The 17,576-nt window shown below is 44.7% G+C and overlaps 1 protein-coding gene across 2 annotated transcripts; it reads left to right on the forward strand.

Moving 5' to 3' along the window:
• Nucleotides 1-47: 47 nt before the first annotated feature.
• FBXL12 (F-box and leucine rich repeat protein 12) lies at nucleotides 48-7,014 on the forward strand. Of its 2 annotated transcripts, XM_077121896.1 has the most exons (3): nucleotides 48-168; nucleotides 253-325; nucleotides 5,565-7,014. In XM_077121896.1, exons 1-3 carry the CDS (start codon nucleotides 83-85, stop codon nucleotides 6,384-6,386), a joined length of 981 nt encoding a protein of 326 aa, XP_076978011.1. In that variant the 5' UTR covers nucleotides 48-82; the 3' UTR covers nucleotides 6,387-7,014. The 2 variants fall into 2 exon arrangements, with proteins under 2 accessions (XP_076978011.1, XP_076978012.1); XM_077121897.1 differs by lacking the exons at nucleotides 48-168; nucleotides 253-325 and adding an exon at nucleotides 342-498.
• Nucleotides 7,015-17,576: the final 10,562 nt, after the last annotated feature.

Raw genomic sequence — 17,576 nt, forward strand, 5'->3', positions numbered from 1 at the left:
GCGTCCCCCCGGGCGCGTCGGGCGTCCCCAGGCGCGCGCCCCGGCGGCCCGGAGCCGGAAGAGGAAGCGGGTCGGCGGCATCATGGCGGCGGTGGCCGAGCTGCCGGACTCGGTCCTGCTGGAGATCTTCTCCTACCTCCCGGTGCGGGACCGGATCCGCATCTCCAGGTGCGGCCGGCCCCGAGGGGAGGGAGGGCCCGGCGGGGGTCCCGGCGGGGCAGGGGTCGTTCTAACGGCGAGTCCCCCCCGCAGGGTCTGTCACCGCTGGAAGAGGCTGGTGGACGACCGGTGGCTGTGGCGGCACGTCGACCTGACTCTGTACACGGTAGGGGCGCGCTCGGGCCCGCGGGCTGCCTACCTGCTCGTCGCCGATCTCCCCGCGCCCCTCCGGGCCTCAGTTTCCCTATTTCCAAGAATGCCCGAAGGGCAAACGTGGGGACTTACCAGGATGGTGCAGGGAAGGGCTTAGGGCAGTGTCCGACGTAGAGTCCGCTTACAGTAAGTGCTATGACCATATGATGGAGGAATTTTATGACTATTATTCTTGAGTTTCCACGGAGAAGTCGTTTTCCAGAGTCAGCGTGATTTCCAGAATTAGTTTTCTGAATAATGTTACCGAACCATTCGCACTTCCTCCCATTTGCATTTTCTTTCTTCGTGTCTTTATTAGGGAATATCTCAGCTATCCAGAAGTGTACAGAGCAGCATATAAAAAACAAACTAGGTTCTCACCACCCAGATTTAACCTTTGGCCTTTTTAAATGATGTTCACTTAAGCATCCACCTTAAGTGCTGTTATCTAGGTCAAGAAATTTAACATTGGTATAAAGCTCACAGTTAATGTTCCAATTTTTTTTTTCATGTGTCCCAATAATGTCCTTTAAATAGATACTGTTCAGGATCACATATTGCATTTAATTGTCTTTGCCTCTTTTGTTGCTTACTCTTTTTTTTAATTGTTTGAATAAATATGCAATATAAGTTTTCCCATCTCAACCACTCTCAAACATCCATTCACAGGAATTACTGGTATTTACAATGCCACCATACCTTTGCCACCATCCAATACTCAAACTTTCCCATCTCCCCAAATAGGAACCGCAGATCCGTTATGCATTAACTCCCCGTTTCCCCAGACCTCCGTCCTGGCCACCTGTACTCTAATTTCTGTCTCAATAAGCTTGCATATCCTCAGATGTTTTCTTTGTGCTTACCATAGGACTCAAATTTAGCATCTTAGATCTATAACACTCTCCATACCAACTTAACTTTAATGGTATACACAGACTGTATTCCTATACCACTCCATCCTCTACCTTTATGTAGTTCTTGTCACAATTGTATGCTTATACATTGTGAGTCCGAAATCACTGATTTATTCTTATATTTTATAAGGTAATATGCATTTGCCTTTTAGATTCTATACAAAGTAAAAAAATGTGGTAGTACTGGCATTTACATTTATCCTCACCAGAGATTCTTATGTCTTCCTGCAGCTTTAATGTATTGTCTAGTGTCCTTTCCTTTCACCTGTAGAACTCTCTTAAGTATCTGTTCGTAGGTCTGGACTTGTTCTGATGAACTCCATCTGCTTTTGTTTATTGAATGTCTTTATCTCTCCCTCATATTCGAAAGACAGTTTGCCAGATATAGGATTCTAGATTTTTTTTGCTTTCAGTACTTTAAATATGCCTTTTTGCATTTGTGGTTTCCAGTGAGAAATCAGCACTTAATCTTATGGTGGCCACCTATATGTGGCCTGCTGATTCTCTCTTGTAGCTTTCAGAATTCTTTATCTTTGGCATTTGACACTTTGATTATAATATTTTGCAGTATGGGTTTATTTGGGTTTATCCTATTTGGACTTTGTTGAGTGTCTTGAATGTGTATATTTATTAAATTTGGGAGGTTTTCAGCCACTCTATCTTTAAATATTCTCTCTGCCCCTTTCTTCGCCTTCTGGGACTCCTACAATGCATATATTGGTATCCCACAGGTTCCTCAGGCTCTGTTCCCTTTTCTTCATTCTTTCTTCTTTCTGTTCTTCAGACTAAGTCTTTGTTATGACCCAGGTCTGGTCCTTCTCAGCGAAGATTTCTATTGTTTTAATTTTCTCCTTTTTCTAGGCCATCATATCACTGTTTCTTCGTATGTTTTGTAATCTTTTGTTGAAACCTGGACTTTAAAAAAATTTTTATTAATAAAACCAATCAACATGCAAACAGGAACATTCTTAATGTATGAACATCCCATACTTGGTATGCAATCAATGGCTCACAATATAATCACATAGTTGTACATTCATCACCATGATCATTTCTCAGAACATTTACATCATTCCAGAAAAAGAAATAAAAAGAAAAAAGGAAAAACTCACACATACCATACCCATTATCCCTCCCTCTCACTGACCACATTGACCACTAGTATTTCCCTCTATCCAATTTATTTTAACATATATTCCCCCTATTATTTATTTTTAATCCATATGTTTTACTCATTTGCCCATAAGGTAGATAAAAGGAGCATCAGACACAACGTTTTTACAATCACACAGTCACTTTGTGAAAGCTATGTCATTATACAATCATCCTCAAGAAACATGGCTACTGGAACACAGCTCCACATTTTCAGGCAGTTCCCTCCAGCCTCTCCATTATACCTTAATGAAACAGGTGATATCTATTTAATGTGTAAGAATAACCTCCAGGATAACCTCTCAACTCTGTTTGGAATCTCTCAGCCATTGACACTTAGTCTCATTTCACTCTTCCCCCCTTTGGTCGAGAAGGTTTTCTCAAACCCTTGATACTGGGTCCCAGCTCATTCTAGGATTTCTGTCCCATGTTGCCAGGAAGTTCCACACCCCTGGATGTCATGTCCCACGTAGACAGGGGGAGGGCAGTGAGTTTGCGTGTCGTATTGGCTGAGAGACCACATCTGAGCAGCAAAAGAGGTTCTCTTGGGGGTGACTCTTAGGCCTGATTTTAAGTAGGCTTAGCCTATCCTTTGCAGGAATAAGTTTCATATGAACAAACCCCAGGATTGAGGGTTCAGCCTATTGATTTTGTTGTTCTCACTGCTTGTGAGAGTATCAGGCCTTTTCCAATTGGGGAAGTTGAATTTTTCCCCTTTCTCAGAAACCTGGACATTTTGTTGTGTTGATGTGTTATTGCTGGAATTTAAACTCTGGGGTGTTTGTTCCTTAAGCTTGTATCTAGCTAGTGTATGACAGAGTATTCCTTGCCTGCCAGAAATAACAAAAAAAAAAAAAAAAAAAGGGAGAAACAAACCAATACACCCTTCCCAGCCTTTGTACTTTGACCTGTGAGAATGCTCTCCTTCAGAATGTATTCATACCATGAGTTTTAGAGAAGAGCTTGAGGCCAGAGCACAGGGGCCTCCCTGATCCTTTCTGTACATATTGTGCAAGTAGGAATTTCCCTGTTTAGAGAAATAGGAATGTCTCCTTTTCCCTAAGAAATAGTTTCCTCATGGTCCCTGGTCCACTTGACAGCTCTCCCCCCAGCCGCCTCATACACTAGGGGAAGTTCTGGGACAGTGAGTGCCTGAGGCTACCAGACAGATTGGGCCAGATAAACATGCTCGCAGAGTGTGCACAAAGTTCCCACTGCTCTTTCCATACAGGGCCAGGAATCTGCACCCAGGGAGGCTGGCTTGGGGCAGTGCTGGGTCAGGGAGGGGCCAGCCAGGGCCTCCAGAGAGCCTACCACTTTTTTTTTTTAATTGCGAAATCTTCACACACATGCAGTCCACATGTGATATACAATCAGTGACTCACAATATTATCGCGTAGTTGTGTATTCATCACTGTGATCATTTGTAGAACATTTGTATCACTCTAGAAAAGGGAAGAAAAAAGAAAAAAACTCCTACGTCCCATATCCCTACCCCTTCTCTCATTGACCACTAGTATTGCAATGTACCCAATTTTTTACCCTTATCACCCCCACTTATTTACTTATTTTTTAATTCGTTTTCTTCTTACTTATCTGTTCATACCCTGGTCAAAAAGAGCCACAGACACCAGAGATCCCACCACTTTTTTTTTTTTGGCATGGGCAGGCTCCGGGAATCGAACCCAGGTCTCCGGCATGGCAGGCGAGAACTCTGCCTGCTGAGCCACCGTCACACCACCCAGATCCTACCACTTTTTTTTTTTAATTTTTATTAATAAAATCGATCAACATATAACACGAACATTCTTAACATATGAATGTGCCATACTTGGTGTAGATCCTACCACTTTTAAGGAGCTTTTTTTTTTTTTTTGGTGCTGGCCCTGTTACTGTAGTCCTTTTTAACTGTTTCTTTAACTGTTTTTTAGTGCTATTTCCTTCTGTCAGTTCTTCTGATTGTGCAAAGCTTCTGTGGGTGGATAGAGCACTGAAGCACCCCACTCATCATGTTGATCAGAAGCGGGTCCTAAAGCATTGGTTTTTTTAAAAAAGTAATAAATCATATACAGGATTCAAGATTCAGAGATGCAAAATAGCAAAAGGTGCAAATGCAGGCCTCCTCCCTCGCTGTGCTGACTTCTGTCTCCCTGTCATCCTCCCTCCACTGTCTCCTGAGTCACCTGTTCTCTTCTCTGCAGGCAGCAAATATTCCCATTTTCTTATGCATCCTTCTAGAGATACTCTGATGTGAAGACACAAACTTGTAGTCTTAAAGAACAGAACAGGTGGTAGTGGGGGTCCACATTTTAAATTTCAGTAGAAGCCACCGGATTCTTCTCAGGGTAGCCAGAGCAATTCCCAGCAGCCAGACTCCAGAAGAGATCTGCTCTTCATTTCTTGCCCATATTTGACAGCATGAAACTCAGCTTTCTCATCTGTCTGGCAAGGGAGACTTGACTCAGCTATTGACCTTGTGCCGTTGACTTGAGCAGTCAGTGGTTCTAGTGAATGTTGGGCTGGGCGCGGACTTCCAGTACCACATTTGGTCAGGAAGATTTGAGTCCTGTGTCAAAAGCCATCAGGTTTCTTTTTGTTTTTTAAATTTCAGGTAAAATGTACATAGAGTGAAATGCACAGTGTGTGGTCAGTTATATTTCGTGGCCTTTTTTCCTACCAAGTCCAACTTTACGGGGCTAATTTTTGCAGCTTTCGCTCTTACCAGGATGTGATTTTTTTTTTTTAATAACTAGACCTAATCTTTCCCTGGTCAGTTTTAGCCCCTTCAGTTTTCTTTTGTGGTGCTTATTTCTATGAGAGCAGTCATTAGGAAACAAGTAGGCCATACCTTTCTACATGCTTCCCAGAAGATAATGAGAATCCCCTCTTGTGTTAAAAACAGATCTGTTCTGATCTTCTCTTCCCCTTCATTGCTTTTGTTCAAAGTCCTGCATGTCCAGATGTTGGGACCAAACCATCTTGTGGCCCCCGGGAGGTGTCTGGCTGGGCCGAGGCCAGTGGGAGGAGGGCAGAAGCCCTGGGGAGCAGCAGAACTCTGTCGGGGCGTGTGTGTTCTCCGGGCAGGCCGGGGACTTGGGAGCCCTGTGCGTCTCACCCAGTCACCCACCCGATCTCTGGCCCTTCCAGATGCGGCCTAAAGTCATGTGGCACCTCCTTCGCCGGTACATGGCATCTCGTCTCTACTCCCTGCGGATGGGCGGCTACCTCTTCTCGGGCTCCAAGGCTCCACAGCTGTCCCCTGCCCTGATGAGGGCCCTGGGCCAGAAGTGCCCCAACCTGCAGCGCCTTTGCCTGCATGTGGCCGACCTGACCATGGTGCCCATCACCAGCCTGCCCAGCACCCTGAGGACCCTGGAGCTGCACAGCTGCGAGATCTCCATGCTCTGGCTCCTCAAGGAGCAGGACCCCACGGTGCTGCCCCTGCTCGAGTGCATCGTGCTGGACCGCGTCCCTGCCTTCCATGACGAGCACCTGCAGGGCCTGACACGCTTCCGCGCCCTGCGCTCGCTGGTGCTGGGCGGCACCTACCGGGTGACCGAGACGGGGTTGGACGCGGGCCTGCAGGAGCTGAGCTACCTGCAGAGGCTTGAGGTGCTGGGTTGCACCCTCTCGGCCGACGGCACCCTGCTGGCCATCAGCCGCCACCTCCGCGACGTGCGCAAGATCCGGCTGACCGTGCGGGGCCTCTCTGCCCCCGGCCTGGCAGTCCTGGAGGGCATGCCGGCCCTGGAGAGTCTGTGCCTGCTGGGCCCACTCATCACCCCGGAAATGCCCTCTCCGGAGGAAATCCTCTCCTCTTGCCTCGCCATGCCCAAGCTCAGGGTCCTGGAGCTTCAGGGGCTGGGGTGGGAGGGCCAGGAGGCTGAGAGGATCCTGTGCAAGGGACTGCCCCACTGTGTGGTCATCGTCAGGGCCCGCCCCAAAGAGTCCATGGACTGGTGGATATGACCAAGGTCCCGGTGTGACCCAGAGTTCCTGTCTGTCCTGGCTAGGTGACCCCGGGCCCTCTAAGTAGCATCTGGAACAGGGCAGGTAATTGACCTGACGCTTGGGTGGGGCATTGACGGTCCGTGACATGGTAGAGAGAACTGAGGCCTGGGGGCCTTTGGACATTTGAAATCTTGATTTCATTTTTTGCCAGCTGTGCGGCCTTGGTCACATGAGCCAGCCTCCCTGTGGCCCAGTTCCCACACCTGGAAACGGGGGAGACCCCAGCTACCTCATGGTTTTGCTGTAAAGCCTTACTCCTCGACAGCCCCTGTCTGTGAGAATGTCCTCGAGGAAGGGGCATTCTCTGGGGTGTCCTCAGGAGCAGGACGGATGCAGCAGAAGGGTAGGGCTAAGGGTGAGGGGGCCCTGAGGGGCCAAGCCCCCCCAGGAGGCCCCAGCGGCCTATGCCCAGTTTGGGTACCTACACGCACTCAAGACACTTGGAGAGAAAAAGGTGCAAACAACTTACGGTTTGATTACTGAGATGTTAATAATGCTTTTTGGTTGTATTTTCGGGATTTTGTATTCTAGCTTCTCCACGTTTTCCACAGCATATACTATTTTGCTATTAAATAAAGGTAACTTTTTTCAGAAAAAAAGTGTTCAGTTGGTTCATTCAGCAGATGTTTACTGCGGCCCTCCTATTGCTCTGGCACCATTCTAGGCACCCAGGTCTTCACCATTGTGCTTGGCTGCCTTGCTGATAGCAGTGAGCCAAACAGACAAGACCTGCCCCCTTAGCACCTGCAGAGGAGAAGGCAGGGCAGGGAAAGGGCACCCAGAGCCATGGGATAATTTTAGTGACGAAGAGAGGAACCAGCCATCAGAAGAGCTGGGGAAGAGCCGGCAAGGTGAAAACCCTGAGATGGGAACGGGTTTGGCACTTCCCAGGTTCAGGAAGAAGGCCTGGGTGGCAAAGTGAGCTAGGTCAGAGTGGGGGGGGGGGGGGTGCCGGGTAAATTGGGCCTCATGGACGGTTTAGGTTTGGGGGTTCTGTAAGTAGCATGGCTTTCCCAGCCTTTTGAGTTCTGACCCACTTGTGAGATGCAGGTGTCAGGCAGGTAACGGCCCCGAGGGTCCATGAGGTGAGCAGTACTCTGATCTGAGCTGGGTGGGGGATGTGGTTAAGCCCTGCCTCTGTGGGTGCCCCACCTGTCCAGGCAAGCTGGAGTGCCTCTCAGCAGGCAGGCAGGGGAGAGGAAGAGGGTTGAGCCAGGCACATGTGTTTCTTCCAGACTCACCCTTCAGAGGAGAGCCGGAGACATTCTTCCCACGCTTTCCCCATGGGGGAGTGGAGTAGAAGTTTCCCTGATGTGGCTCCATGGGGTCTGGGGTGTGATCCCCTGGTGTGGCCGGGATTAGTGTCTTAATTGACCAAACCTAGCAGCTCCAGCTCAGGGCAGCTCGGGGACTGGGTTGATCCAGGCTGGGGCTCGGGGACTGGAGAAGTCTCAGGGCTGCCAAGAGCAAGCAAGGAAATGAGGTCTCTCATGCTGGAGGAGGTGCCTGGCAATCTGCCGTCTGTTGGGAATATGTTGGAGGTGCCAAAGCCAGCTCTTTGCTAGACTCAACTGGTTTTCCTTGAGGTGGGCACCTCCAGGGGGGAATATCAGCTCCCTTCTCCCCACCTTTCCAGTAGGAATGGAGCTACAGATATTAAGTTAGAATCCGAGGTAAACAGGTAAAGCTTTAACAGTCAGTTGTAGGGTTGGGGGAGAGATGCTGATTTCCATGATGTAAGTATTCCCACTGTGGCTAGTTTCAGACACTGGACAGTTCATCAACTGGCTCACAACATTCCTGAAAATTTAGCAGCTGGCTCTAGTGAGCTGGCATGAGCCAGCTGCAGCCACCACTGGTTAGAGGTGTCTTCCTCCCATGTCTTACCCTGGTGGAGAGCTCACTCTGATTCCTGAAGGGTGGTAGGACTGAAGGACCTCAGATCTCCTCCCCTTTTGTGATCTACTGACTCCTGACCCTTGTGTTGTCTCAGTTAAGGGGGCTGGGGCTTCAGGGCTGCCTTCAATGAAGGTAAAGAATAATCCTAAGAACTGACAGTTAGTGAGTGTTTATTATGCGTCAATTACTGCACTTAGTCCTTCATTTGTGGGCTCCTCCAAGCAGCCCAGTGAGGGAGGTAGAGATGGGGAAACTGAGATAATGGAGAAGTTAAGTTGCCCAAAGTCACATAGCTAGAAAAGAAAGCAAAGCCTGAGTAATCTTATTCCATAATCTCATAACCATTATGCTTGGCCACCTTGTGCCATAACAGTGTCTTTTTAGGACAGTCCTGCAACTGCCCCATCTGGGACCAAATACTAAATAATATATGTACATGTATATATGTATATATTTATGGCTTTATTGAGGTATAATCAACATAATAAGCCATACATAATAACACCATGTAATAAAAATAACTTAGACATATTTAATTGTGAGTCATAACTTGATGAGTGTTGACATATGTTTATTTGTGAAAGCATCACTTCAATCAAGATAACTAACATTTCCATCAGCCCCAAAAGTTTCCCTGTGCTCCATTGTAACTCTCCTTCCCTTCACTCCTGTTCTCCGGCAACCACTGATCTGCTTTTTGTCACTATAATTGATTTTGCTTTCCCTAGAATTTCATGTAAATGGAACCATGTAGTATGTCCTATTGCATGGGGAGGGGTCTTATTTCTTTCATTCAGTATGGTGATTTTGAGATCAACCCAGATAGTTGGAAGGAACCAATAGCTTGTTCCTTTCTATTGATGAGTAGTAATTCATGTATAGAGATCCCACCATTTGTTTATCCATCCACCTATTGATGGATATTTGTGTTTGGACATACAATTTTTTTGTTAAAAATAATTTTTCCTGTTGTCAAAATAACCCGCACTTTAAAATAACTTCAACATTTCAGAAAGTGAACTTCTTTCTAATCCCAGTTCCCAGAGGGGATCGCTATGGTAATTTTTTTTTTTTTTTTAACATGGGCAGGCACCGGGAATCAAACCCCGGTCCTCAGGCACACGTTCTTGTCTGCTGAGCCACCGTGGCCTGCCCTGCTGTGATAATCTTGGAGTGTACTCTTTTAGCACTTTCTTTGTCTCCTATTGGAGTTTTGGAGGGAAATCAATAAATGGCATCCTTTCATTTCCCTTCTGAGTTTGGGAGCCATCACAGAAATCAGAGATGTAAATACCAGCTTCATGACGGATGAAAGCTCTTTTGGAGCAGGTGGCTGAGCTGAGCAGTCCCAACGGACTTTCTGATACTTCACGCAGGGCACAGCTGGTCGACCACAGGGTGAAGCTGCCTAGGATGTTTACCACATGGCCCTGGCCTGATCAAAATCCCTCCTCTCTGTAGTCACACAGACTCCCAAAGGGAGAGGGAAAGGGGATGAACTGAAGAAGCTGTTTCTTCTTCCTAACTTAACAGTCAGATAAAGTGTGTGGGTTTGTGTGTGCACAGAGAGGTAAGAATTGTTACTTCAGCTGAAACTTCCCCAACTAGGAAACAGGAAGCCAGAGGAATGGAGTTTCCTCTCTCATTCAGACCAAAATAGATGCATAAAATTTTGGGAGTTTCCCCCCACAAAATGGGCTCAGAGTATACAGAGTTCTATAATTTATTTTTCACTAAACACTATATTGTGAGTTTTCCTCCTGTGCCAGTTCCTATAGGTCTATCTCATTTTCACAAGCATTCCTCTTTGTGCATGTACCATAATATATTTATCCAATAACCTATTGGTGGTCATTTGTATTGTTTCCAATTTGGGGCTCTTCTAAAGAGCATTGGCTGAGTATCCTAACAATAAATACTTTTATATTGCTAGTGTTTTTTAGGCTATCTGTGCTAGTCTTTTTGTAGTGTGATAGTGTTTTGTAGGCTATCTGTGGTGGTTTGGAGCCCTATGTACCCCAGAGAATCATGTTGTTCAAGATAATCCATTCCTGTGGGCATAAACCTATTGTATGTAGGACCCTTTGATTAGAGTACTTCAGCTATGGCATGGCGTCCTTTGTAAACAGAATGAATAAAGAGAAAGAGAGAGAGAAAGCCATGGAAGCAAGAAGTTAAAATCAGTGAAACTCAAGAGAAGGGAGAGGTCAGCAGACATTCCCATGTGCCTTGCCATGTGGAAGAGGAGCTAAAGATTTCTGGCAGCTGGTCTTCGAGAAGAAAACCTTGCCCGATAATGCCTTGATTTGCACATTTTTCTCAGCTTCAAATCTGTCAGCTTGTGTCATGGTCAGGTTCAGGTATCAACTTCGCCAAGTGGTGGGACCTGTTTGTCTGGTTGGGCAAGTGATAGCCTGTCTGTTGCAATGAGGACATTTCATAGAATTAAATCATGATAATGTAAGCTGCATCCACAGCTGATTCCATCTGTAATCAGCCAAGGGGTATGTCTTCTGCAGTGAGTGATGCTCAGTCTAATCACTGGAAGATTTTTAAGGAGGATTCAGAAGATACAGGCTCTCTTCCTACTTCGGCTGGTGAGCCTCTCCTGTGGAGTTTGTCCAGACCCTCCATCAGAATCATCGGCTTCACAGCCTGCCCTGCGGATTTTGGACTCTGTGTACCCACTTTTATAAATTTTATATTTGTGACTGTTCCTTGTTAATTCTATTTCTCTAGAGAACCCTAACTAATACAGCCTATAAGCTAAAAAATTTCCATTGCCGAGTGGGCCATTGTGGCTCAGCAGGCAGAGTTCTCACCTGCCATGCCAGAGACCTGGGTTCAATTCCCAGTGCCTGCCCATGTTAAAAAAAAAAAAATTCCCATTGCTAAAGCCAACACATTCATGGTATCTGCTTTGAGCAGCTTAAAAAATGAAAACAGATTTTGGTACCAGGAGAGTGGGGTGCTGCTATTGCAAATACTAAAAATGCTAAAAATAAAAAGGCTTTGTAATTGGTTTATGAGTAGAGGCAGGAAGAATTGTGAGGTGCTTGATAGAAAAAACTTACATTGCTTTTTTTTTCTTTTTTCTTTGAGTGCATGGGCCAGGAATCAAACCTTGGTCTCTCCATAGTCCCCCACTCATCTGAGAATTCAGGGGTCATAACACCATTCTTGAGTAATAGGGCAGAAGCTCCATGCTTTCCAAGCGCCAACTTATACTCATCCTTTCCACACACAGATGGGTGGGTCTGCTCTTTTGTTCTGAGATGATGTCTCTGATCCAGACTTTGGCTCCCATTGTCCTGCCCAAGAAGTTATTTTTCCTTCACACTGCCCCTTTTCTGTCCCTTTTAGTCCAGGCTGGCAGTGGTTCCTTTCATACAGATCAAGCAAAAAAAAGTCAGTTTTGCATGTAATACACAGGGGTCTCAACCATCACACAAAAAATGGCATATTGCATTCCGGCAATTTGCAAACTAAAACAAATATAATTCTGGGCCCAATCAGGATAGAAATAAACCACATAATAATCTAAACAGGAAAAGTTTAATATGAAAAAATTATTCCCTATAACAGGGGATTGGAGTTATAAATGATTGACTAAGATAAAGAGAATTATAAAGAATATAAGAATAGCAAATATAAGGAGCTAATCACTACCCCTAGGGCTAAGAAGGCACACCTAAGGAAGAACGCCCTCCCATACCCCTGAGATCTAGACCTTACTGGCAAGTCACAGCCATGCTTTATTGAATAGCAGAGAAGAAGCTGTAGTGCATGCTGGTGGAACTTGCTAGAAAACCACCCTCTGGAACTTGTTGGGAATCTGTGACCTAGGATGTCAGAAATCTGCCCTGTAGCTGACTATGGAGAGATGTTTCACTGAGGACACTCTGCTACAAAACTGCCCGAGGGGAATGCTGGGTAAGCTGCTGACCTTGGTTTAGCTGATCATCATGCACTGCAGGAGCCAAACATTTGAGAAAGGTGTGGCATGGCAGCAGCCTGCGAATGAGCACACAAAAGCCAAGAAACGGAGCCCCTTTCTCTTGCAGTGTCTCTTCAGTGCCCTCCACTAACAAAGACTCAGTACCTGCTGAGAAGAAAAACACTTTAAAAGGCCCCTATCCAAGCTGCTTCTGGAAACCACAGAAACCACAAAAATCATTGTTGTTTAAAACCACTACTTTTTTTCAAGCAGTTTGTTATAGGGCTTTAGATAACGGCTGAGTACAAATCATGTCCATACAAACACCCCACTACTCTCCTAAAGTCTCTTAAAATAAGTGTCTAATTCCAATCCTTAGCTAGATCTCCCCCCTTAAGCCAGCTATCTACCTGAGTCACCACCAACAGAAGAAAAAAAAGTTTCCTGTTTCAGTCAGGGAAACTACCTTATGTCGAAGTTAAAGAAACAGGTCGGGGGAACAGGGAAGGGCACTGCAACTGGAGCTGCGGAGGCTGTGTCGCCTCTCCAAACGTGGCTTCTGGAACCACCCCTTCTGGACACCTGACTACCGGAGAACCACCCCTTCCGGATGTCACCTGACCCTCTTGCTTAAAAACTGCCTACCCATCACCCAGACGCTGACTCACCTCCCTCCATCTTGGATTTGGTGCGCTCAGCCCAGGAGCACAGAAGTAAACCCGCCTGCTTTAAATTTCCGGGTCTACCTTCCTTCTTTCTCACCCTTTCACCTCCTAAACCTTTCAGAAACCACCTCCAAATCAGAGTAGTTGAACAAAGTGAAGGTTTATTTCTCACTCAAACCACACCTCTTGGGCAGGTTAACAGGAACTTTTCTCCCCACACTCAGAGGCACAGACAGATGAGCTCTGCCATCTTGTGGCGGCACCAGCCGGGACCCGCAGCTGCCATGTCAGGGGAAGAGACAGATTGTGAAATCCCACGTGCGCTTCCCTGCCTCTGCTCAGGTAAGTCACGTGGCACCTACACTCATATCTCATTGGTTCAAACCAGTCATGTGACCTCACCAAACTGTAAGAGTGTCACAGGGGAGAGAGAGATTGTGGAATGCGTTGTGGGCTTCCTTTCCTCTCCCCACATAGGTCAAGTGGCATGTACACGCACACCTCATTAGTCAGAACTAGTCATGTGACCCCCCCCCCCCCCACTACAGGGTACCATAGAGAAGAGAGAGGTTGTGGAATCCCACGTGGGCTTTCCTGCCTCTGCCTAGGTAGGTCACGTGCACCTACACTCACATCTCGTTGGTCAGAACTAGTCACGTGACCCCTACCGTACAGGGTGCTGCCCTGTGTAGGGGTGACTATTCATGAACTGTATATCGGTGGGCACTCATAAAATCCACAATATCTTCCTCCTTCATTCTAACTCCTAAGCTGCCATCAGGTGAGACTCAATAACATTGATAATCAGTATAAAGGTAAGGTGTTGAGTCTTTTCTGTGTGTCACTTACCATGTGGAACATTTTATGTCCATAACCACATTTAATCCTCACAACATTCTGAGGAGTGCTATGTTGAATTTCCCCCAAGGGAATCTCATCTCATTGCTTTAAATATAATTTTTAGTTTCATGACTCCAAAATCTTGTATCTACTCCAGTTTCTCCTTTGAATCCCAAATTCATATATCCAGCAGCCCACTTCACTTCTCCGTTTGGATGCCTAATCTCCGTTTCAAACTTAATTTGGGCTAACTCATGACTCCCACACTTCCAACCTTATTCCAGTCCTGTCCTTTTCCAGTACTTTCCATTTCAGGAAATAGCGTCTCCAACCTACCAGGTTTGAAGACCAAAGTCCTGGGGCTCTGCACTGTGTTGAATAGTATCCCTGTCCTCTCCAAATTCATGTCCATCCAGAACCTCAGAATGTGACCTTATTTGGAAATAGGATCTTTGCAGTTATTTTAGGTTTGTAAGCTTCTGGAATGCAATGTACCAGAACTGGAATGGCTTTTAAAAAGGGGAATTTATTAAGTTTCAAGTTTATAGTTCTAAGGCTGTGAAAATGTCCAAATCAAGGCATTGAAGGAAAGATACCTTAACTCCAAAGAAAGGGCTGATGAAGTTCAGGGTTTCTTTCTCAGCTGGGAGGGCACATGGTGATGTCTGCTAGCTCTCTCTTCTCATTTCTTTTTTTTTTTTTTTTTTTTTTTTTTTTTTTTTTTTTAAAGGAAAGACAGAGAGAAGGAAGGAAGGATAGAAGGAAGGAAGGAAGGAAGAAAGGGAAACATCTTTAAAAAGGAAAGACAGAGAGAAGGAAGGAAGGATAGAAGGAAGGAAGGAAGGAAGAAAGGGAAACATCTTTAAACATTTTCTTGTTTTATTGTATTCTGTTTCTCCGTTTTTGTTACATGGGCTGGGGCCGGGAATCGAACCGAGGTCCTCCGGCATAGCAGGCAAGCACTTTGCCCGCTGAGCCACCGCGGCCCGCCACTCTCTTCTCATTTCTTAAGGCTTCCCCCCAAGGGGGTGTTTTCCTTCTGCTCCAAAGGTCTCTGGCTGCATGGGCTTTGTAAGTTCTGATGGCTCTAAAGCTTTTTTTCCAAAATGGTTCCCTCTTAAATGGCTCCAGAAAGCAACCCCACCTTGAATGTGTGGAAACACATTTCCATGGAAACCATCTAATGAAAGGTTACCCACCCACAATTGGGTGAGTTATATCTCTATGGAAACAATAAAAAAGCTCCCACCCAGCAATATTGAATGAGGATTAAAGAACATGGATTTTCTGGTGTGCACAACAGATTCAAACTGTCACCTTGGTTAAGTTAAAATTAGGACACTAAGACCAGAAATACATAGGGAAGATTGTCATATGATGATGAAGGCAGAGATTGTAGTGATGCCTCTACAAGCCAAGGAATGCTTGTTACTAGCAGAAGCTGGAAGAGGCAAGAAAGTTTCCTCCCTTAGAAGCTATGGAAAGGGAATGGACCAGCCAATAACTTGATTTTGAGTGTGTAGCCTCCAGAATTATGCAACAATAAATTTCTGTTGTTTTAAGCCACCTGATTGGTGGTACTTTGTTATGGCAATAGTAGGAAATTCATATAGATTAAACATTTTTATCATTATAACATATATACAACATATATACAACATAAAATTTCCTATTTTAACCACTTTCAAATATACAATTCAATAATATCAATTACATTCATAATGTTGACTACCATTACCAAAAATTTTCCATCACTCCAGGGAGAAAACTCTGTAGCCCATTAAGCATTAACTCCCCATTTCTACACACCCCTCCAACTCTGGGTTACTATAATCCCCTTTCTGTTTCTGAATTTTCATATTCTAATTTATTTCATATAAGTGAAATCAAATCATATAAGTGAGTTTCATATAAGTGAAAGAATAATTCTATCCTTTTTTTGGTCTGGCTTATTTCACTCAGTATGATGTCTCCAAGGTTCATCCACATTGTAGCATGGATCAAAAACTTCATTCCTTTTTTGATCCATGAAGTGATATTCCATTGTAGGTATAAACCACATTTTGTTCATCCATTCATCTGCTGATGGACACTTGGGTTGCTTCTATCTTTTGGCTACTGTAAATAGTACTTTGTGAACATTAGTGTAGATATCTATCTGACTTCCTGCATTCAATTCTTTTGAGTATATACCTAGAATTAGAATTGACAGGTCATATAGCATTCTATGTTTAACTTTTTGAGAAACTGCCAGTCTCCTTTTCTTGGTGGCTGCACTATTTTACAGTCCTACTAACCACGTGTGAGGGTTCCTATTTCTCAGCCTCCTTGACTTTGTTATATTCCATTATTTTAATATTGGCCATTCTAATGGGTGGTATCTCGTATTTTGGTTTTGATTTAATTTTTTTAGATCAGTTGTAGCTTTAAAGAAAAATCTTGTAGAAACCGCAGCATTCTCAAATGTCCCCTACCACATGCAATTTTCCCTTTTATCAGCATTTTGCATTGGTGGGGCATATTTGTTACAACAGGTACAGCATTATTATTATTATAAACTATAGGCCACAATTTATAATAGGGTTCACCCATTGTGTTGTACAGTTATATTCTGGTAGTATATATACAACTTAATCATTTTAGCCACTTTATAGTATACAACTCAGTGGTGTTAATTACATTCACAACGTTGAGCTACTGACACCACCATCCATCATAAAAACTTTGTCATCACCTCAAGGAGAAACTCCATACCTGCTAAACATTAACTCCCCATATCCACCACCCTGCCCCTGGTAACAACATGTATTCTAATTTCTGACTCTATGAATTTGCATATTCTGATTACCTCATATAAGTGAGATTATACTCCTTTTATGTCTGGTTTATTTTACTCAACATTATATCTTCAAGGTTCGTCCAATTTGTAGCATGTGTCAGAACTTCATTCCCTTTCATGGCTGAATAATTTTCCATTGTATATTGTGCTGGTTTGAAAGGATATATGACCCTAGAAAAGCCATGTTTTAATCAAAATCCCATTTCATAAAGGTAGAATAATTCCTATTCAATACTGTATGTTTGAAACTGTAATCACATCATCTTCCAGGAGGTGTGATTTAATCAAGAGTGGTTGTTAAACTGGATTAGGTGACAACATGTCTCCACCCATTTGGGTGGGTCTTGATAAGTTTCTGGAGCCCTATAAAAGAGGAAATATTTTGGAGAATGAAAGAGATTCAGAGAGAGCAGAGTAGAATGACATAGCCATGAGAAGCAGAGTCCACCAGCCAGCGACCTTTGGAGATGAAGAAGGAAGATGCCTCCTGAGGAGCTTCATGAAACAGGAAGCCAGGAGAGAAAGCTAGCAGATGATGCTGTGTTCACCGTGTGCTCTTCCAGATGAAAGAGGAACCCTGACTGTGTTCAATATGTGTCTTTCCAGAAGAGGGAGAAACTCTGACTGTGTTCGCCTTGTGCCTTTCCATTTGAGAGAGAAACCCTGAACTTCACTGGCCTTCTTGAACCAAGGTATCTCTCCCTGGATGCCTTAGATTGGACATTTCTATAGACTTGCTTTAATTGGGACATTTTCTCAACCTTAGAACTGTAAACTAGAAACTCATTAAATTCCCCTTTTTAAAAAACCATTCCGTTTCTGGTATATTGCATTCTGGCAGCTAACAAACTAGAACATGTATATATACCACACTTTGTTTATCCATTCTTCTATTGATGGACACTTGGGCTGCTTCCACCTTTTGACAATTGTGAATAATGTTCACACTATGAATGTCTGTATGCAAA

This window comes from Tamandua tetradactyla, chromosome 11, assembly GCF_023851605.1.
Source record: "Tamandua tetradactyla isolate mTamTet1 chromosome 11, mTamTet1.pri, whole genome shotgun sequence".
In the NCBI taxonomy this organism is placed as follows: domain Eukaryota; kingdom Metazoa; phylum Chordata; class Mammalia; order Pilosa; family Myrmecophagidae; genus Tamandua; species Tamandua tetradactyla.

Bases quoted from the DNA above. Each gene is read 5' to 3' on its own strand.
- FBXL12 (XM_077121896.1), top strand. From the start codon at position 83: ATGGCGGCGGTGGCCGAGCTGCCGGACTCGGTCCTGCTGGAGATCTTC. The intron at 169-252 runs GTGCGGCCGGCC...TCCCCCCCGCAG, and splicing joins GACCGGATCCGCATCTCCAG to GGTCTGTCACCGCTGGAAGA. The intron at 326-5,564 runs GTAGGGGCGCGC...TGGCCCTTCCAG, and splicing joins TCGACCTGACTCTGTACACG to ATGCGGCCTAAAGTCATGTG.